General features: G+C 38.6%; 1 protein-coding gene across 17 annotated transcripts in view; it reads left to right on the top strand.

The window, feature by feature from the left end:
* Positions 1–22,841, top strand: part of camta1a (calmodulin binding transcription activator 1a) — a 394,274-nt gene that overhangs the window by 174,489 nt on the left and 196,944 nt on the right. For all 17 annotated transcript variants that reach the window (XM_051880160.1, XM_051880166.1, XM_051880173.1 and 14 more), the window contains one exon: positions 934–1,001. In XM_051880160.1, coding sequence (XP_051736120.1) covers positions 934–1,001 — 68 coding nt within the window. The remainder of the gene's footprint in view (positions 1–933; positions 1,002–22,841) is intronic.

Below are 22,841 nucleotides of genomic sequence, written 5' to 3'. Positions count from 1 at the left end.
CAAATAAATGACTTGTAATGAAATCAAAGTGGATAATTTTTTTTTTTTTTTTTTTGCTGTTATGTTCCTGTTGTAATTCTGTTGAATCTGCCTGGAGCATTAATTTAAAGCAGCCTGAAACTCATACGTAAATAAACATCACTTCAGCAGAAATGCTCTTGAAGTCTCTGTCAGCAATGTTGTGGCAAGTCTTTACAAATCTTTTCTTAAAATTATTCTGTTTCACCTTAATTTACCAAGAACAACACGTGAAGTGCAGGAAATAATTGGACTCTTGTTTGATAACATCATTTGTGTCCCTCCGTATTCCTGCTGTCTTTGTATGACAAATGCCCTCGGTGTGAAATGAATGGCTGGCTGTCACAGGTAATCATGAGGTTGCTTGTCAGTACTCGGTCTGCTTTCATTTCCCATGATTAGCTTTGTGAAGGAATGATGGGATACGTTTCACTCATCCACTTGTCTCTTTTGTTGGGTGACAGTGATGACTGGGTTAACATCGGTACCAGAAATCACATCATCTGCTGTCATGCTTCTTGTGCATCCCAAGAAATGATTTCTTTTTTGTTAGAGCAATCAAACAGCCACTGTAAAGGAGGTATTCATGTCATTCACGTCTTCTTAAAGTATAATGTGAGCTTCAGACAAAGAGGGAGCAAATATGTCCACAAAATCCGCTGAATACAATTTCCAAAGCGCTGTTCCCGAGCTTGCAGGAGTGTAATATGTTCGTAAACTGGTTTGATTTGAACTCATGACTGTGATGGCTATGTTTTACACACATTTTTAAAAGCTTATTTTGTCATGATACATGTTTTAATTCTGTAAATGCACTTTACAAGCCATTCATTTCAGTTTATTAATGTGTTAAAAAGCTGTTGATATTATGTAACAGTAACACCTACCTATCTTTCTGCCTTCTCTGTTTGACAGGAAATTGCAGCATACTTGATTACATTTGAAAAGCATGAAGAATGGTTGACAACATCCCCTAAAACAAGGTAAGAGTATCCATTTATCAACTAACCATTAGAAATCCCTTTCCCCAGAATTCCAGGTTTTATCACCGTGATGCTCAAATGAAGCCATTAGCTGGAGACTCCCCCAACGACCCACTTGAGGATTGCCGTTATCTTAAAAGTTGGGTGTTTGATATTGGTGGACATTGATGGCAGTTTCAAAAGGTTTACTTCTTTTAGGAGTTAGCCTGACAGGTAATGGATTATTAATGAGGACTATAATAACTGCAAATAGCCTATTAGCAGAGCTCTTAGCTCGATGCTCTGCTCTCATTTCTTCTGTGGGTGCGATGGTAATGTGTTCGTATCTAACAGCAAATTAAACGTCCTCTAATAAATGGATGTGTGAGCTGAAGGTGTCTAACTGCGCAGAAGTAGGTGTTGACTGACATTGAAGAGGGAAAAGTGAGCAAGTTAGCGAACGTATGCGTGCATGCACCTGAATCAGTCTGTCATCTTGGTTTATAGGTGATAGCTCACCCTGGGGTCTGAAGCAGCTCTGGTGAATCTACATGTTCCCAGATCCCACAAGAGTAGGATTTGTGTATTTTTAAATAGACTGTCTATAGACTTTATTGGCTGTAAGCCAGGCCAGCAGTGGTGGATTTGAGGTGTAATGGAGTGCCACTTATCCAGCGTCAATGATGCTGCTGATGCAAATGGTTTAGATTTAGGCAGGACAGAGGTTGCCATGGCGACCACGCTGACTGTTTGTCCCATCCTGGCCAGCAGGATTTGGGAGATGAGTTTGTACTGTCACTTTAAAGGGATAGTTTACCCAGAATTTTTCATTTACTCACCCTTAGGTTGTTCCAACCCTGTATAAATGTCTTTGTTCTGTTGAACACAAAGAAAGATATTTTGAAGAATGTGGGACACTGAACAGTTCTGGTGCACCATTGACTTCCATAGTATTTTTTTTTCCTACTATGGAAGCCCCAAAGCAGCCTAGTTACAAACTTTCTTCAGAATATCTTCCTTTGTGTTTAGCAGAATAAATAAATGTATACAGGTTTGGACTTAAGGGTGAGTAAATGAGTAAATGATGACAGAATTTTCATTTTTGGGTGAACTAATACTTTAATTCAGCAAACTACTTCACAAATAACCATACTTGTAGTAATTGAGTGAATCTCAAAATCTTTCAAGAACATGTCTGTGATGTATTTCACTCTAAAATCAAATATTTGCAATTGTCATTTACTATACAAAATGCAAAATAAATACAAAAATATCAATGGTTGAAAATTATTTTCCACATATCTGATACATACTAAATATAGTTGAATGTGTTTTTTGAGTAGTTCACTTTCAGTGAGAACAGAAAAAATACTGCACTCTGGAAATTATCGCACCTGGTTAGGACACAATGTAAGAGTTGCTTCTGTCCCCGAGAGTAAAACTCACTCCGCGCATACAGTAGATGTAACCAATCATTAAAAGAGATAAGAGAAAGAAGGTTACTTGAAGGTGGGGGAGATTTTTGGGAAAAACTACATTTAATTTATCCTCCAATGCACAGTGTCAGGGCTCTTATGGTGTAATATTTTAAGAAGCTTAAAGTGTGGGCACATTGTGTATCTGTGTGTACATGCCAGGGTTTAAGTCCGTGTGTTTCTTCAGTCTGTTTTTCCTAGCCTCAGGTTAAGCCCTCCAGTCTCCTGTTCTAGCCAGTTTGTTGAAACAGAACAGTGCTTTCTCCATCTCCCGCCTGCTTCCAGAAGGAAGTCCCACTTCTCTCCCAATTAGAGAAAGCCGATCTTATACTATTAGACAGCTCAGAGTCCTTTCTACTCAGTGCCAGAGACTGGAAACTGCTTTCCTCCATTCTGTGCACAGGAAGTGCTGGCCGCCATCGGCACAGAAAAAAAAAGCAAAGCTGATGAGGGATCCCAGCATCTTTCACGCTTGTTCATAGTGTATTAAACAGTCTCTCTCTCTCTCTCTCTCTCTCTCTCTCTCTCTCTCTCAACCACCTATAGTCAATTTGTGAGGTTGACTAATTTATCTTTTTTTTTTATTATTTGGTGATGTTTTAATTTATGTGCTGTTATCTGCTATTACACAGTTTTAAATGTATCCACTTTAAGCACTGTCTTCACCAATGAAATGGCCAATGTATGGACCATTGCATCACGTTTTGCATCGTTGTTTTTAGTGTTCCACCATGAACTCTGCATTTTTAAGACTGCGTGTCAACTGTCCAGATTTTAAAGAAGCAAGAACATACCTTATATAAACACCCCATAACAATTGGATTGAGGCCAGCCTACAGTATACATGGTCTCCTTCAGAAAAATTAGTCAGCCAACAAACTACTCGTTTTTGAAAGATGTAGTTTTGCACATCCAAATTAACAATCCTAATTCATGTGCAAATGGACTTTGAGTACTCCAACTTCCACCCAATTTTTCTCTCTGCCTGTAAGGGACATTGATAATGGCTGGACATAAAGCAAAAGCCAATTATAAGACATTTCCTTGTGTAATTGCTAGAGATGAGCTGAAGAGCACCCCGTCGGCTTTTTATCTCCAACACACAAAAAATGAGCCCATGAATAAAGTGTACCTCTCTCCACTCACTCATTACAGCTCTGCACTGAGTAATGTGTATTATCACTGGCTAAAAGGAAGTTGGGAGGAGTTCTTGTGCTGCGCTGTATGTAGTGGAATGTATGTAGCGGCTGTTACAGCAAATGCTCAGGTCTTGTTGGATTCGTAATGGTGACCAGACAGTGATCCTTTAGAGACACTATGAAATAAAAATTTGGGTTTTGTGGCTTGTAGTCCTGCAGCTTTAAAGCCCTCTAGAGCACTTCTAAAAGTAAAATAAATAAATAAATAAAGCCAGATATACTCATTTAAAATGCGTCAAAAAGACTGAATATGGTTCTTTCTCATAACTAAAGAAAAGAGAGAGAGATTATCTTACTGCTCATAAAAAATTCACTACCAGGCTTATGAGATATAACCAGTTTAGATGGAAAGATGGAGACATTACTGTAGCTAGACCCATTATTAGACTTGGTACTTCCTTGAAAATAAACTCCAGCACAGCGCTACAACAAACCCATAATGAAATGACCAACAGATAATGCTTTACAATGAACTTTGTTAGAGAGCTATATGGCAATTTATCTGCTCAATAAAATACCTTACTCACCTGTTGAGTAATAAAAATGTCATCTCCGTGTCGCTTTTACAGGTACGTTCTCACAGGTATGTTTTTCTAATGAGACCAGGCTCGATTTATGATGTATTGATTATTTGAATTTTGTTAATTTTGAAAAAAAAAACAAAAAAAAAGGTTACATAGTGTACCTTTTAACAAAAATGTTTTCTTTTTATTTATTTTTTTAAACAATATTAACACTGCCTACCAGCAATAGTGAGCACTGTAGCAAACCATGTCAGGTGGTCTGAAAACTATCCATTGCTTGGCTTATTTTGATTGGCTGTCAAAGGAGAAAGATGTAGGTGTAGAATATATCTGGGTGTAAACAAGGCCATGCTACAGTAACCAGCAATCATTGATTCCTTAGTAAACACAAGAAGGAAACTTCTTGTTTAGCATTTTCATGATGTTTTTTAAAAGTTTTGCTGCGTTATCTGTTCAGTCATTTTCAACAGTGTACATAAGGAGAAATAGGATGGTTTGATGAATATATTGTTGTTTATCAGCATGTGGTGGTTTTCATTTTGCATGGATATTTTTGAAAGAGAAGCAGTAGCAGAGAGAGAGAGAGAAAGAGAAAGAGAGAGAGAGAGAGAGAGAGAGAGAGAGAGAGATGACAGCAGTGCTTTGACTGAAAGGTACACTTCTTTCCCGTGGTCAAGGCATAGTGGAGGTCAAGGTTCAAGGGTTATGACACTAAGTATGTGGTTAAGCGATTTTCTTGCAGTATGCCATTTGCTCCTCCTCCTTCCTGGTGAAAGCCAACAGCTCTGAGGCGCCAGGCTACAGGAACTGACTCAGCCTCTGGGCAGGCCAGGTTGGAGAGACAAGGGAGGCAGAGGTCAATGGGCCATGGAGAGTGTAATAGCTAAGCAGTATGCCATGCATGTATGGAGGCATAGCCCGGGGCTCTGGACTCACACACATACACAAGCACACACACCCAGTCAGGTACAGTACATACAGAACATGTGAGCTTGTGATCAGACAGAATAAATCTGTCCAAAGCTTGTGATAAATTTTCTATATTACCAAGAGATCATTCACTAGAGAGAACCATAACAAACACACTGTAAGAAAAGACTAGTTGCATGATGAAAACACAGTACAAACAAGGGAATAAACTGATTTATATATATATATATATATATATATATATATATATATATATATATAAAGCAGTTCTTAGTGATTATTAAGGTATGCTTTAAAGAATTCAAGGCCAGAGCGCCATGATTGATGCATTCAGTTCCTGTAATGAACATTCCCTTTCAGACAGGAAGTGCAACAATGGTTAAAATCAATAGGACCACTTGCACGCCGGCCACTGGAACAACACTACAGCTAATTCAGGCCATACCTGTCAAAGCCCAGAAAATCTCCCACAACTCCAGCGCACCGCACTTTAATTTACACTGGCGGCCACCTCCTTTTCCATTTCTATTAAAAGGAGAGCTCTGCATTAAGTGTTAATGAAAGCCGGAGCCGCCTTGTGATTTAGGTGAGCTCGGCTGAAGCCCCGCAGCGCTGACTGCGTAAAAAGTGCCGGGATTCACTGCACTTTTTTAAACACGCACACACAAAATGACATGCATGCTCCCTTTAATGAAAAACGGTTTAGTCTAGACTGGAGAAATAAGATTATTAGCACTGAACATCCAAAGATTAGACCTGATAGTACTTGCGTTCTGATTGTCAGAGAAAATGCAAAAAGAGGACAATCTATACAAACATCTTAAAGAGTTGTTTCTTTTTTAGTTGTTTGAACGATTTTTATTAATGCTTCTTTTAAGTCACAGTAGGGATTGTTCTGTTTGTTCCGAGAATACAAAAGCTAGCTTTGTCAGTTAGCTCCCTCCAAGTGTCTTTGTTCATAAATTAATGTGAGATGGAGTTGGATGATTTATAGACAAACTTGCATTCAGGATCTAGTTCATTATTGTTTGAGGGTGAGCTGAAGCACCTGTCCTTCACTCAGCTTCATGCACTATACTGCTTGGCCTCAGGTTTACGTCATACTGTATGTCTCTGGAAGGCATCCAGCAATACTGTTCTCTCATCACACCTTAGTCCTTGACTGAAAATAGGACAAAGGTACGAGTCTGCCTAGAAATGTATTGTTTACAAGATAGCTGGTGAAAACAGTGAGCGCTTTTGAAGAGGAACTAATCACTGGATTTGCAGGGTTATGCGGGAATTAAATGGGTCTGGTTCTGGAACAACATTAGGGTGATTAAATGATGGTTTTTCATTTTGGATTAACTATTCTTTTAATGCTAATTTAAGGATATGCTAGTAACCTCAGCTGTCATATTTAGAGCTAAATGGACAAGATTAGTTTTAAAAAGGACATTTGAGTTAAATTATTAACAGAGGATGTCTTCTGGTCTGGACTGGTTTGGGATGACTGTAATTATTAGTAAGATGAGAGTATGTATTCTGGATGCATGTTTCATGTACCCAGTAAAATAAACAAGACTTATTCTATACATGTGGCATATTTTTAATATTTATATTATAACTACCTCAAAAGAACTACCTTCAAAAGTTTGGGTTCAGTGAGATTTGTTAATGTTTTTGAAAGAAATGTATTATAACAATTTAAAATAACTGTTTTCTATTTTAATTTATATTAAAATGTTATTTCCTGTGATGGCAAAGCTGATTTTTCAGCATCATTACTCCAGTCTTTAGTGTCACATGATCCTTCAGGAATCATTCTAATGTGATGATTTGGTGCTCAAAACACATTTCTTTTTATTATCAGTGTTGAAAATGGTTGTGCTGCTTAATATTTTTGTGCAAACCGTGATACATGTTTTGGGGATTTTTTGATGTTCTTTGAAGTTCAAAAGAACAGCATTTATTTGAAATAGAAATGTGACATTATAAATGTCTTTAATGTATTTTTTGTTCAATTTAATGCATCCTTGCTGAATAAAAGTATTCATTTTAATAAAATTTTAATAAACGTTAACAAACGTTTTACATTTAGTGTATACATTAGCGAAAGAATTATAGTGATGGCAATACCTTACAATAGTACTACAGTTCTAAGCAGTATGTGATCATACTCTCTTTACTGATTTAATTCTTTTTTACTTCAGATAGGATTCCAGTAGTACCTGACTGTACCATCTGTAGTAGTACCAACTGTTTTTTTTTTTTTTTTTACCTAGAAAGTTGGCAAAATGGTCAAAATCCATAATAAAGGTGTACCAGGCAACACACTGAGACTTTAGTTTCAGTGGTCAATGGAGGTATAAAAACAAAAGTTCCATAATCACAGACATTCTGAAAAGGATTACATTTCTCAGAGGACTCCTGATTTAGCCAAAAACCATCAGGTAATTTGCTCAGCAATTTTTACAGAGGTTGTGAAAAACCCTCACTATGTTTGATTCAGACAGGATTAAAATCACAAAGTATGTCTGTGAAACACAAATTTTCCTGACCTTCTCAAGGGAAACTAGTCTAGTTTTAGGCTTTAGTCTCATTTTGGTTAATCTGTGCTTGTGTTTGAATGTCTTATGGCTCTGTAGTGGCTTGTTGTGAAAGCTAAAGTTGTGCACAGCTTTCTGGGGCTTCCTACATAACTATCAAACAATAAGTGTCTCTCATCTGATGACCTGCAATGACATTGTAGTCTGCCACTCTCATGGCCTCATGCAATACGCCTCTCTTTTTCTCTTTCACTGTGTTTCTCACTGTTTTGCTACTCCTCCCTTCTTCCTGTCCCAGCAACCTCTCCAGCACAGCTCCCAGCAGAGCACTCCAAAAGACACAGCTTTGATTAAAACCTACAGCAGCACCGCCAGTGTAGAGAAAGGGCCCAAGCTATGACAACAGAAATGGGCACACAGTCCCAGCCACACTAACAGCAAATTGCATTTGTAACAACTCAAGTAAATGAACACACACTCCACAGCAACACTTAAATTAGTGCACTCTCAGTTGGATGTTTTTATTTGTCGTGAGCACATTTGTGAGAGTGTGTGTGTGTCCATTTGTGTTGCCATCTCATCAAGCATCAGTTGAGAGCCACTGCACTCAGCGTGTATGGTGAACATGTTTTTAAGGTCTGACCAAGCTCATGCATGATGCTTTGTGAGAGCACAGAAGAGTGAGAGCACAGAAACATGCAGGACTCAATGCTTGGGCATATAAGAATACTTGTATTCTTATGTGGCAGTAACAAACGTTCTCAAGATGGCAAAATATATATAGATTTATAAAAATAAATATAATATTCTATCCACTTTTATCCACTAAATGAGCTTATTTAAAATTTGATGCCTGCTACAGGTCTCAAAAAAGTTGGCACAGGGGCAACAAATGGCTGAAAAAGCAAGACATTTTAAAAAGATTCAGTTGGGAGAACATCTAGCAACTAATTAAGTTAATTGATATCAGGTCTGTAACATGTTTAGCCTTTAGAGAGGCAGAGTATCAGAAGTAAAGATGGGCAGAGCTGTGAAAGAGTGCGTAAAAAGATTGGATGGAATACTTTAAAAACAATGTTCCTCAACGTCAAATTGCAAATCTCATCATCCACAGTGCATAACATCATCGAAAGATTCAGAGAAACTGGAGAAATCTATGTGCGTAATGGACAAGGCCAAAGACCTTTATTGGATGCCCGTGGTCGTCGGGCCCTCAGACGACACTGCATCACTCATCAGCATGATTGTGTCAATGACATTACTAAATGGGCCCAGGAATACTTCCAGAAACCACTGTCGGTAAACACAATCCGCCGTGCCATCTGCAGATGCCAACTAAAGCTCTATCATGCAAAAAAGAAGCCGTATATGAACATGGTCCAGAAGCGCCATCGTGTCCTGTGCGCCAAGGCTCATTTAAAATGGACTGTTTCAAAGTGGAAAAGTGTTCTATGGTCAGACGAGTCCAAATTTGACATTCTTGTTGGAAATCACGGACGCCGTGCTAAAGAGGAGGGAGACCTTCCAGCGTGTTATTAGTGTTCAAAAGCCAGCATCTCTGATGGTATGGGGGTGCATAAGTGCATACGGTATGGGCAGCTTACATGATTTGGAAGGCACTATGAATGCTGAAAGGTATATAAAGGTTTTAGAGCAACATATGCTCCCCTCCAGATGATGTCTATTTCAGGGAAGGCCTTGTGTATTTCAGCAGGACAATGCAAAACCACATACTGCAGCAATTACAACAGCATGGCTTCATAGTAGAAGAGTCCGGGTGCTGAATTGGCCTGCCTGCAGTCCAGATCTTCACCTATAGAGAAAAATACGTCAAAGATGACCACGAACTCTTCAGCAGCTGGAAACCTATATCAGGCAAGAATGGGACCAAATTTCAACACCAAAACTCCAGAAACTCATAACCTCGATGCCCAGATGTCAGACTGTTTTGAAAAGAAGAGGAGATGCTACACCATGATAAACATGCCCCCGTCCCAACTATTTTGAGACCTGTAGCAGGCATCAAAGCAACAAAGTTGTGTATATATATCATATTATATAATATAAATATATTTTCATCAAAATAAAATAAAATAAAATAAAATACATCATTACAATTTATTATATTGCTTGTAAACAAAATGAATTGCCAGAATACACTGTCACTGTTACATGATATGATATGATATGATATGATGATATGATCACCAATCACGTTCATAGTATTAACTCAAATTTTTAATTTCAATGAACTCGAAATTTTAAGGCAACCAGGTAACTTACTTTTTTAAGTTAAACCAGCAATTCTTTTTTTACAGTGTATATGTTTTGAACCAAAATGAAAGAGAGAGAGACAGGATGAAAGCGTGAAGCAGGAAGGTGTTTGAAGGCCACAGATATGTCAGCTTTGCCTATTAGCCAAAACCTCAGTAACCTTCCCCAGGTAGAGTGATTGAAGTTTAGCCAGGCTGACGTCAACGCCCCTCATTCATCCACATACCCTGAGAGGACACAATGCCCCATAAAAGAGCTGCCAAGCCTGGGGCCTGACCAAGGGCAACCATGCCACCCACTGGCCCCCTGAGCAAGAGCCACTCACACCCTAGAGGAAGATGGGAAAATAGAGAGAGAAGGGTAAAGAGAACGAGGACAGCGAGAAAGACAGACAAGTCAATTGGAGGAGAAAGAGAGTGGATGAAAAATGGAAAGGGGACAGAGAGTGAAGATGATGGAGGGATAAAGCAGAGGAAAATGGAAACATGTCGATAAGAAGAAAGCGAGTGAGTCAAATGGAGATGGGCTGAGTTATGATGGATGTGGTTTAAAGAAGGGAGGGGACATCACACACAGAGTAAAAAGGGAGGGCGAGAGTGAGTGCAGAAAAATGCAGAACGTCAGTGTGGATTGAGATGTAGACTGACAGACTAGAGTCAGTCACATGGTTTAGGGCCTGTTTAGGGAAACATTTCCTTGCCAGAAAGAAGCATGAGCGGCACCTCAAGCATCAGGGTTGATTTGTATGATCTCTTATAGGTATAGTTGACCAAAAAAAATCGTCATCATTTGTTCACCCTCATTTGTTACCAAACCTGTATGACCTTTTTTCTTCTATGGAATACTTTTTTTTTTTTTTTTTTTTGGCCATACATTGAAAGTCAATAGGGTCCAATATTCTCTCAGACCCCACTGATTTTGACTGAACGGACAAAAACATTTTCAGAAAATCTTCTTTTGCATTTAGCAGAAGAAAGAAAGTCATGCAGGTTTGGAACGACAACCCTTCAGCTATAATTTTAAGACTGAGCTTGCAGGCCAATCACGATGAGAAAAAGTTTTTTCCCTCAGTCGCCTTCAGTAGAGATCAGACTTCTGTTGCCGAGAGATCAAACTGTTGCCCGCACAGCAGCCACAGGAAATGCCTCTGTATACCATTTGTCCATGTGCCAATGGGCAGAGAGCAAAAAGGTTAACCTGAAGAGATTCAGGCACAATTAAAAGAGCGTGACCAAGTGTAAACACTAATGCCGGCAGTGTAAGTGGAAGCTGCAGGAAGAGGCCCACTGAATAAGGGGATGGTTGAATAATTAAGCTGGAAAGAAAAGTTGATGTCAAGCAGGTGTTCAAGGAGAAAGTGTCAGCCAAGCGGGCCGAAATGGGGAGAAGTGCTGCCACTGCAGTGTAATAATAAAGACTTAATTCAATTAGTGCTTCTGCACCGGTGCACAGCACACTGGCGGCCTGTCAGCTCCAAACAGTCCCTGTACTGTTCTTCAGACATGGAGACACACTCACCCAAACACACGCACATGCACAATAGCATAGCTAAATGATTATACTCCTCCAGAATCCCCCAGTATCTCTCAATCCCTGCTCCTCCCAGTTTCATATACTGCCGTCTTAGCTACCTCAGCCCACCATGTCTGCTTTATCTTTCTCTCGTTGTTTCTCTCATTGCTTTATAGTGCTGGGCATTTCCATGTGAAAGGTGTGATCATCTCAATTCTCCTACACACCAATGAGATTAGATGGAGACTTGTCCTGCCTTTTAGATGATTCTCCTGAGAAAGACCCCAGTATTATTATTATTATTATTAAATAAATATTTCTGCTTCACTACAAGTTCAACAGCATTTGTGGTAAATAATTTTGACCAAAAAAAAATCAAAGTTATGGTTCATGCATTTAGAATGTAAGTGAATGGGGCTAATTTTTGGAGCATTTAAAAGCAGAAATGTGAAGCTAACAATTTTATAAAAACACTTTTTTTATTATTATTTGAGTTGTAAAGCTGTTTAAATCATTTTAATGTTATTTTAGGGTTTATTGCATTACGTTATGGTAAAAAAGTTGTAAAATTGGATAACTTTATGCAGTGATGGTTAGTAAGCAATGTTTTCAGGCTAAAATCATGTTAACGCACATATTGTTTACATCTTGTGGCTACTGTAACTTTTACGGCCTCATTCACTCCCATTATATCCCTTTTTTGTTTTAAGAAAAGAAAGAGACAAGTGAAAATTGCTGTTGATTGAGCTTAACTTGTACTGAACACTGAATATTCATTTAATTGTTTTATTTATATACATATATATCATGTTGGATGAAAGGTGCTGGTTCTGTGGGTGGCATAGAGGCAGTGTACCAGCAGGCTCTCTCCTGGCACAGTGGAGCTGGAAACGATCAGTCCTGCTCCATCTGAAAGAGAGTGGATGGGAAGCCAGACTGAGGGTGTTGTCTTTGTGTTACGTAAGGAGAATGATAGGAAAATAGGACCTGGGTATGTTCCAAGGAGCTTTGCGAGTAACCTGCCCCACCACACTTCAGTGCCACACACAGACACGGCCCTGTTCCATCTGCAGGTCTCCAGCGGGGTGGAATGGCACAGGAAGAACACAGCGTGCCAGTGTGTGTGTGACCCTCTGTATATACACAGAGCAACAGGATGTTATCATTACACACATACACAAATCTTTAGCATGTCTGTTTATACATGTAATAATCGTTATAATCGTGATATTCAAAGCATGAAATATCGACATCGTGTTAATTTAGGGTGTGACAATATACCGGTATTGGCGATAACCACAATATTTAAAATGAATAGGACGCTTATGATATCATGACCTGTAAATACTCCAGCGCCAGTACCTGGTTGACCTCTCAGGTGGCAGTATTGCACCTTAATGCTGACACCTGTCAAACAAGAAGAAGACGCAGCGTGCAGCTATTCCAAGAAGAACCATGTCATCCGAGCGGGAGAGTGAGAGGCTCTGTCCACACCCGAAAAAAGTAAGCTCGACGGTATGGGAGTTTTTCGGCTCCTTAGACAGCTCAGTCTGCAGAATTTGCCTGGCTACAGTCAGTGCGAAGGGTGGCAACACCATCAACCTTTTTACCAATCTCCGTGTCAATCACAGAGTAAGTTGTGATTATTTTACTAGTCATGGAATGGGAAATGTTATATTAACCTGTTAAATATTTATTTATATTTTTATAAAATGTATGTGTGATTGTTAGATTCTCAGTGATAATAATCATGCCACACCAGTGTATGCCATCATTTCTGTGTGTCTGGTGCAAACACACAGGGCCCCCTGTTACAGGTCATTAATCCAAATCCAGAACATATCAGTCTGGCCACGCTGTGAACATTGTGCTGTCAGTCAGAGAGTCAGAGAGGAGCGATGCTGTGTGTACAGACACAGCCGGAGAGACGTGCCGGAGAGCTCCTGGAATCAATAGCTTATATATAACCCTCATGACAGGCCAAGGCTCTCTTACCACTCACAAGTCACCGGCAGCAGGACAGCATGCTCTAGGAGTGGATGCCATTGATTTAGGGCACGACAGCACCTGGGCCAGTGTTCTACCCATTGCATGTGCTCTTTCTCGTTCACTCGTTTCACTTTATCACCTTCCACAACCGATTTTGTCTTCAGTAACACACACATTTAGAAGTAGAGTCTCACCTCTTGTGATATAAGTGTTGCTTTACATGACTGTCATTCTGTTACATGAAACATTGAGGACTTTAATGTATTCGGCCGTCTTGAGTTCTGACTGGAGGAAAAAAAGCTTTTCCCTTCAAATGCTCCATTACAATCTTTGAAAGGACGGCTTGGAAAGGGACTACCCATAATTAATTTTGCATCACTGAATTAATTGTCTAAAGTGTAAGAAGCCAATTGATAAATTATTCAGCCATTTTTAGTATGTGTGTTTGAAGGGAAGATGGGAAAGGAGAGGTAAGAGCCAATTCAAATTGGAAAATTAATATTCATAACTTTTTTATGAAGTTAAAAATGGCTATCAATTCAAGGTTTAGGAGCGACTTAATGAACAGCCTCTGAAACAGGCAATGTCTGCTGGCGGTCAGGGATAATTCAGGCAAACCGGATCTCTGATTCATACCTAATCATTCGGGTTTGTTTAGACATGGGATCACAGTGTTGATCCTGGATTTATTCTGCTAAAATGGGTCAGAATTCTTTAAAACCTTTAAAAGTATAAGTTGTGTTTTCTCTCCCTAACAGTAATTATGGAAAATATTGTAGTTCTGTTGATCTTATCTATTAGACATCTGACAAAAGCAAATCTTGAGCTATTTTCTTTCCATTTTCACTTAATTGATCATGTTTTGTAGAGTAAATGTTTACTTTTGAGTTTAAAATATAATCCAGCTAAATCAAGCTGTTAAAAACAAATGACAACACACTAAATCCTTCATTACAGTGCTTGCAAGGCAGTAGAGTATTGATATTCCTTAATCATTCTGTTTTCTGCAGGCCCAGCTGCAGCTCTAAGATAAAATGTCGGCAGTTTTACAATTGTATACTTTAGAGAAAAAAGGGATAGTTCACCCTAAAATCAAAATTAAATCCTAATTTACTGATCCTTGTGTTGTTCTAATTCTATATGCCCTTCTTTCTTTTATGGAACACAAAAGGAGAATAAAAAAAAAAAATGTCGCTCTCGCACTCGTCCATATAATGGCAGTGAATTGAGACCAGCATCAAGCTTTTTAAAAAAGATGCAGAAGTATCATAGAATGATCCCATGTGACGTGTTCTGGGGGTATACGATAGATATTCGTGAGAGAAAAAGCACACAATTTGTGAGAAATCAAGATTAACAAAAATGCAAAATGAAATCCAATCCATGTACCTTCTTCTCTGAGGTCAATATATATCTATTGTGTTCATCATAACAAGAAGTTATTACGTTCACATCTGTCAACTAGGGCTGCACGATAATGGAAAAAACTGACATTGCGATATTCCGTTTTTATGCAATATATATTGTATATTGTTTCATTCTAGAATAATTGGGGTGATATGGGGGAATGAATCTGCATAGAAAATAATAAATTACAAGCATAGATAAATACAAAGATACAGTGCTTTAGCCTATGTTCTTCAGGTAAGTCTAACAGTATTCAGGTACAAAAATTGTAATTAAATGTAAAATAACACTGCATGTTCACTGTATAAATTAAATATAATTAATCTTTGTTAAAGCTACAAAAGTGAGATTCTATTTGTATTTTATTGTTTGATTAACATTAATTTCACGTAAATTAACATGCAAATGATACATTTTCTCTCTGTGATGGTTAAACTTTGCAATTAACCGAGAATCAAGTGCGTTTTGAACCTTGATGCCTGGTCCATACGGATCACGTATCAACTACGATCCCTATAGTTGACATTGCACATCCTGCGATGTGACTATTGCAGATGCGCACATAACTATATCGATGCTAAAATGATATATCATGCAGCCATACTGTCAACTGTCATTCTGACTGTCATCAGACAACCGGAGTTCCGGTCTGGAGGTATTCAACTCAGTGAAGAAAGTACACAGTAGAGTTGTCAAAAGTACCGACTTTGGTACCTAATCAGTACTGAAATTTTAAAAATGTGATGCTTTGAGCACTGTTGAGCAGATTCGTAAACACCTCTGATTGGCCATTGTGTTCATGGCTCATCAGATATGTCTGTGATCGGCTTCAATGATCAGCACTTCAAAAACATTGTAAATAGTCATCAGTGACGCTCTTCACTGAGCGCTTACACAGATACACACGGGAGCGTTTGAAAGCAGGCGTCCATCGCGGACCAGTCCACTGATAGATGCCTGCTTTCAAACGCTCCTATTTTCAAAACATTTTCAAATTCAAACACTTCCATGTGCTTTTTAAACCATGCATTGATCATTGTAGCCAATCACAGACATATCCGATGAGCACGTGAACACAGTGGCCAATCAGATGTGTTTACAAATCCACTCAACAGCGCTCAGCGCACAGTCACATTTTTTAAATTTCAGTACTAACTAGGTACCGATGTCGGTACTTTTGACAACTCTAGTACACAGATACTTTTTTTTTTATTTCTAGGGATTGTATTTCACGTGTCACGTGTTTATTGATCTTGATTTCTCACAACTTGTGTGCTTTTTCTGGGCGAGACAGAGTGAACTGCGAGTCTCACGAACACGCACATCGCTTAGTCGTGCACAGAAGACCAACGGCCAAGGTCAGGGTTTTTGTTAAATAATGCATTAAGTTTGTTTTTCACTAAACGTGATGTGACTTGACCAAGTATAGTGTCCCATACCTGGAATTTGTGCTCTGCATTTCACCCATCCAAGTGCACACACACAGCAGTGAGTAGTGAACACACACACACACACACACCAAGAAAACACACCCGGAGTAGTGGGTAGCCGTTTTTGCTGCGGCGCCCGGGAAGTGATTTGAGGGTTAGGTGCCTTGCTCAAGGGCACCTCAGAGAGTGGAAGCGAATGTTGTTTATTTACTCCCCTGCTGTGTGTCTGAGACTCGAACCCACGAACTTCGGGTTACAAGTCCTAGTACTTTTGCGTCTTTTTCTAAAAAAAAGCTTAATGCTGGTCGGTATTCACTGCCATTACGAGCGGGAGCACGAGCGGGACTTTTTTTTTTTTTAATTCTCCTTTTGTTGTCCAAAAAAGAAAGGGCATTTTGCTGTTTGAGTGATATTTTCTTGCTATTTAAGCATGTATGCTGCAAAGACGTGGAAGTGTTTCTCGTGCACAGATGAGAAAAAACAGATGCACATTTCATTTACGCAGCACCAAAGCCTAAAACTTAAGCTGATTTTAAACTTTAATACTATTCTGCCTTGCAAGCACTGGTGTTTTCCTCATGAAATGCAAATGTAGTTTTTTTCTTATTTGGGAACGGATGGCTCAACATACAATATGAATGAATTTTCCAGGAGCATAATTGAGCTGTGTGTCTGTGTGCGCGCGCTGTAGATTTAGAGCGGGATTTGGTGCTGACCTCACTCTGAGAAGAGAGAGATGCATCAATATGATTTGGATATGATGATGTTGGAATGGACATGAAGAGTGTCAATTATTTACAGGTGATGTGCCCATTGAATTGGCAATGAAGTGGCCCATAAATTACCTCCCTCAGTAATCAACCCCTCAGGGAAAATAATGAAATAACTGCTGCTGGAGTGAGGGAACCGCTGTTCAGCCAAGCCTGTTTGACTAGGTGATTTTTGAAAGGGTGGACAGCTTTTGAAGTGACATTGGATGGTGAAAAGACAGGAAATTGCCCTGCTAAAATGTGAGGAACAGTCTGTACTTTAGGTCTATAACAAAGGATCTTATTGTTCATACAGCCTATTTGCGGTGATCACATTTAATGTGCACTGCTGTTTTTGGTTGTACTCTACTCTTTTAGTGGAATAGAAAGGCCTTAAAGATGAGTTAAACCTGAAAATCTTGGCATTATTTACACACCCTCATGTTGTTCCAAACCCATGGTGTTTATTTAGTTATTTACTTTTATGAATGAACAGAGAGATTGAGGCATATGGACTGTTTTTTATGGTGTTTTCTTTTCTTTTTTCTTTTTCCTCATAGTAATGAACCATGTTGACTTTCATAGTAATGAACTATGAACTAGTGATGTTTTAGTATCATTGCGATACTGTTAGTTTTAATTATATTTATATATTTTTAAAATTTAAGTTTAGTTCAGTTGTGCTTTTGTTAGTTTTTATGTCTATATAGTTTTTTATTAATTTTATTTTAGATTTAGTTATTTTAGTGCAAAAAATTACATTAAAATGAGTAATGTTGTTATACATATAAACAGCATTACCCATTTTGATATAATCAAAGTCCCTTTGAGACAAGTCATTTCACTTGGCGGCCATCTTTGAAACGCCTCTCGGGGATTCAAGTGCAGCTCCTATCTCTTTGAATGGGGAAACATCAAATTCTCCAAAGCTGTTTGTCAAGCTGTCGATTAAATTTCATATTTGAAATCACCAATGAAATCTGACAACAACTGTCTCATAAATTTTGTTTCTAAACGTTCGAATCATGACAAAAAACAGTATTTTTCAGGATGGATCAAGCTAACGCGCATGCGCAATCCTAAATGCACATCTCTTGTGTCTCATTTCGGAGGCGTGCGTCTGACTGTTTCTATAGGAACCGGAGCTTCTAACGGCCGCTGCAGTGACGCGATGACTTTACCAATCGACGATTGGCTCTTATTTAGAAGGCGGGACTTATTCCGCCATATTGCGCGTTGCACTTTCTCCCATTCTAAACAATAAGAGTGACGCGTCTTGTGTTATTCTATAGTCTTTGATTTAACTTTTTGTATGTTTTTGTATTCTGTATGCAACAATAAGCAATTTTTTTCATTAAAACATAGCCTAGCTAAATTTTCCCCTTTTTTGAGGGAAATGCACTCAAAACAAGTTTTTTAAAATGACTTTTTTTTCTCCATATATTACAGCAACAACAATGGGCAAACTGTTCCTTTTATCAATAAACCCCTGATCTGGACTAGTAATAGGCAGGGCCAAGGGCGCTGTCTGCCAGGGGCTCCCAATGTGCGTTTTTGGATGGATGATGGGCAAGGGCCCATTTGAATTAACTAGTGCAAAATTTAATTATAAGGAATTATTTCTGGTCCGCTTGGTACCCTCTTTTATGTGGTTGTCTCGGGTGACGGGAAGTGATTTGGTGCTGGTCCAACATTGTGTCTCTCAACGTTAATGTCAGCCTTTTCTTACACACAGCAAATGAAGAGGGCAAGCCTGTGTGTGTCTGCATCTGAGTGTGCCTATATCATGGCTTATATCAGTACAGCCCCATAAGATCTTTGTGTGTATGTCAAGAAATCTGTACGCAGACTGAGCTATTTTTAGCATATTGCCTCTGTCCTTGTGATAGTGTGTGTGTGCAGTCAAGGCTGTAGCGTTATCTTTCAAAGGAGTTTAGTCTCATCACACCCCCTCTCTCTGACCTCCTGTTTACCCTGATTCACACACAATAACATCAGTTCCTTCTCCCACATCCCTCCAGCTGAAGAAATCAGCTCTCTGATGTTATTTACAGAAACACAGAAGAGAAGATTTCCCTCTTCTTCTTTATTTGTGATTATCTTGGTGACAAAGAGAATGAAAAACTGAAAGAAAATGAGGATCCTACCTACTTTTCCAGCATCTGATGGTAAATCGCAGAGGGGTGGCAGATTTGGTTTGGTGTGCTTCCTCTTTCCTGCCTCGTTCTGTCAGAGCAGAAGAAAAGCAGGTGATGTCACTCCACAATCAGGGCAGTGGAGGATTACTGCTGAGACTGGTGTAGGTTTTTATTATTTATTATGTGTGAATGTGACACATCAGAATCCTTTAAAACATTTGCAAATAATCTAGAGCGAGGGATCAGTTGGATAAAGTGAGCACCCATTGTGTGTGTTAGTGTGAGTGGCTACCGCACAGGTCCTCAGGCTGATTAAATATGTAACTGACTAGATATCAGTGCATTGTCCCTCCCTGACAGACTTGGATGACATCTCTACCTGAGCTTTTGAAATCTGATTTCAAGAAATCCATTTTCATCTTCTTCATGAAGCTGATGCGGCAATGTACTGCATTTTCTCTGCCTCTTAAGTGCATGTCTGATTACTGAGAACTCATTGTATTTAGACTCTTATGTAATAAGTTACTCACCAGTCATCTTGTGTACATAAACTTTTGCCAATCCACACAAATTTTGATCCACATTAAAGGTGGTTCCAGCAAAGATCCACCCACTCTAACTGGAAGGGGCTATCTGACTGACATATAAAGCAATCAAACACATCTGAAATCAGAAATAACCCTGTGAGCAAAGCAAAGTACTCAAGGATATGTTGTTTACTTGTTAAAGTGTCTCAAACAGCTCTTGAATATCCTTCAAAGATTCAGTGCCTCAAGCCTTACAAATTTTGGTAAATCCAGCAACTATTTCTTCCTTTGAAGCACTTGCAAACATGATTTTGATTTCCAAAATTGTTTAAGGCTAGTCAGTTAGATTTAAGCTTGTCGTTTCAAGAACGCTTATACATTTATTGTGTACATATTTTTTATTAGGTTAGTATTAATGTTAATACATTATGGCCCGGTTTCACAAACATTTTCATTTTAGTCAGATTTACTCTAACTATACTCGCATCGAATTTGAGTTGAATGAAAATAGTCTGATTACTGTTAAATATCATTCATATTTTGCTATTTTTTTCTGTCATATTTTCACCAAGAGCATGTTAAAATTCATGTAATTATTATTAAATTATTGTTATAATGCACATTTTTTCATCTCATCTTCACTATTGCTGACAAAATCAAAAACCCTTCATTGATAATGTTTTAAAAAGTAACTAAAGGTGAATTCAAGGAAATCATTGCACAGCTTTTCTGCACAATATTTTAACAGTAAATCCTGCGCCTTATTCACTCATAACTCACAATCCATTTTAGCCAAGTGCTGAATGTGCTGAAACTACCAAACTCTATTTAAATTAAGTGGTTCTCATTTTTTACAACCTACTTTCTTTCCAAGATCAGGAATTCAAATTACATTCATCACTGATTTTTTTGTTGTTGTTGTTGTTGCCCATATTAGTGCATTACTTATGCTGCATAGATAAACACTGTGCTGCTTCAAAATATGCAGACAAAACAATGTTATCCGTAGGCACAATTTTGAATTTTGAGTCTCATTCTCTCTGATTTTAACCCTGAACCTTGTTCTCATGTCTCTGATTTTATCTTGTTCTATCAAGACGAACACTCTAGGACAATTTGGAGCTTATTTGGCCTGATTTTGTGTCTCAGTCTGTCTCTCTCAAAGAGTCTCAGTCTGTTCTTGCTCCCCTCTATGTAGTTCTATTGAGCTGTTCTCTGCTCACATACTGATCTCAGGCCAGTTCATTTTCTCAAGCCTCGATTGCAACCCCATACAGAGGTGAGGTCTGTTTTTTCCTGAGAGTCCTGACCCACACTGAGTCTTACTTTGGCAGTCCTCACAGGACACGGCTGGATGGCACTAAACCAATTCCACCTCATATGTTCTCACTGTTCTTTATCTAATATGGCCCCTCCTCAGGATTCTAGCACACCACATGATTCCTTTAAAAGGCTTAATTAAGGATCTGTGATTCAATCGCACTAATTGAATCACGGATGGCATGCAAGGCAACGGCTGTTCAGAGGTTGAATCTTGTAAACATCAGCGGAAGATGTCTGTCAGAGTAAGACTCAAAAAGTGAGGAGAGACCATAAAGAAGAAATGACAGGGTGAGCTGTTTAAAGAATGAGAGAGGAGGAGAAACTAGACAGGAAGTATCAGAAGAAAATAGAATGGAGGAATTTGAAGACAGAGCAGCGAAATAAGATTCTGCAGACTGAAGCACACTTGCACCAGTGTTATCTGTCTGTTTTATCCACTTTTTTTCGCTCCAGCACTAGGCATCATGACATACAATCACAGGTCTGATTCTGGCATATACTCAGCGCTGTCACACACACATAGACCATTTCTGTTTGCCTGTCTAATTTTGTTTTTGTGTCACATTGTGCACTGTTAGTAACTACTAAAAGTAGTGTAACAAATGATTTTTGGTCCCTCTTTATATTAGGTGGCCTTAACTACTATGTACTTTCATCAAAAAATAACTACTATGTACTTATTGTATTGCAAAACACTTTTGCTGCTATTGAGGAGGGATATGGGTAGGGACAGGTTTGGTGTTAAGGGTAGGTTTAAGGGTGGGTTAAGGTGTAAGGGATGGGACAACAGTGTAATTAAAAATGTAATTTCAGAAATTAATTACATATGTAATTACATGCAGGTATTAAAATATAAGTACAATGTAAAACATGAATGTACACAATAAGTGCATTGTATCAGATGTAAATTTAAATCTAAGTACGTAGTAGGTAATGCCCCTTAATATAAAGTGGGACCTCATTTTTTAAATTGTTACAGCTTTATGGCCAAATGAACAGAACCAAGTAAAAAAAAATCATAGATTCATTCAAGCATTTGACTTTTTTTTTTTCCAAAATATTTAGTGTTACTGTTAATAAATTAATATTGCTGTTTGCCGTAACTGACGATGGAAACCTTTTTTTTTTTTTTTTTTTTCTGTTCGCATTACAGTAAATGGTTATCTAAAGAGGATTCTGATTATAGATTTTAAATGGTTTTAGATATGGGGAAATTCTGACCTAGCTATGTGATGAACTATTGAACTATTGATGAATTATTCTCTGAGAAAGGCTCATATGTAAATGAGATTACCAGTTTTTTTCTTCTTTTTTTTTTTCAAATTGACTGTTAAACTAGGTTACAACCTCTTCAGGAAAGAATTGGAGAGAAAGAGAGAGAATGTGTCAGCAGTTGTTCATGCATGCATGAGTGTCTGTGTTTGTCCCAGGCCTTGTGGCGGGAGGATTGCGTGCAGATTGGACGCAGCGAAGCTGAGGAGAGGTGGCAGGGGACTGCTGGAGGCTCAGTCATGATGGCCTTTGTGCAGATGTCTTAGGCAGCCTTGGCCTGCACTGTAAAATATTGTCAGGATTTTAAAAGATTTACCAGACATTTTCTACTGTGAAAACTGTACATGTTAGGTCATTTTGTCTTGTGGCATTTTAAATTATTGAAATAAATAAATAACCAAACTGCCCAGCATTGGTGAATTCTACTATGGGAGAATACCCGTTAACCCATGTGCTTGAATAATTCACTTATGTATGCTTGGGCAAAGTATGAGGATGAATGGAGACATGTAATTAGTTATTTAGATTTAATAGAGGTTTTAGCTCTTATTTAGTGTTGTTTTGTTGTAAGTAGTCTTTCGTTT

Source organism: Ctenopharyngodon idella, chromosome 22 (genome assembly GCF_019924925.1).
Source record: "Ctenopharyngodon idella isolate HZGC_01 chromosome 22, HZGC01, whole genome shotgun sequence".
In the NCBI taxonomy this organism is placed as follows: domain Eukaryota; kingdom Metazoa; phylum Chordata; class Actinopteri; order Cypriniformes; family Xenocyprididae; genus Ctenopharyngodon; species Ctenopharyngodon idella.
The sequence above is the reverse complement of the archived record's forward strand: the minus strand, read 5'-3'. Positions and strand labels throughout refer to the sequence as shown.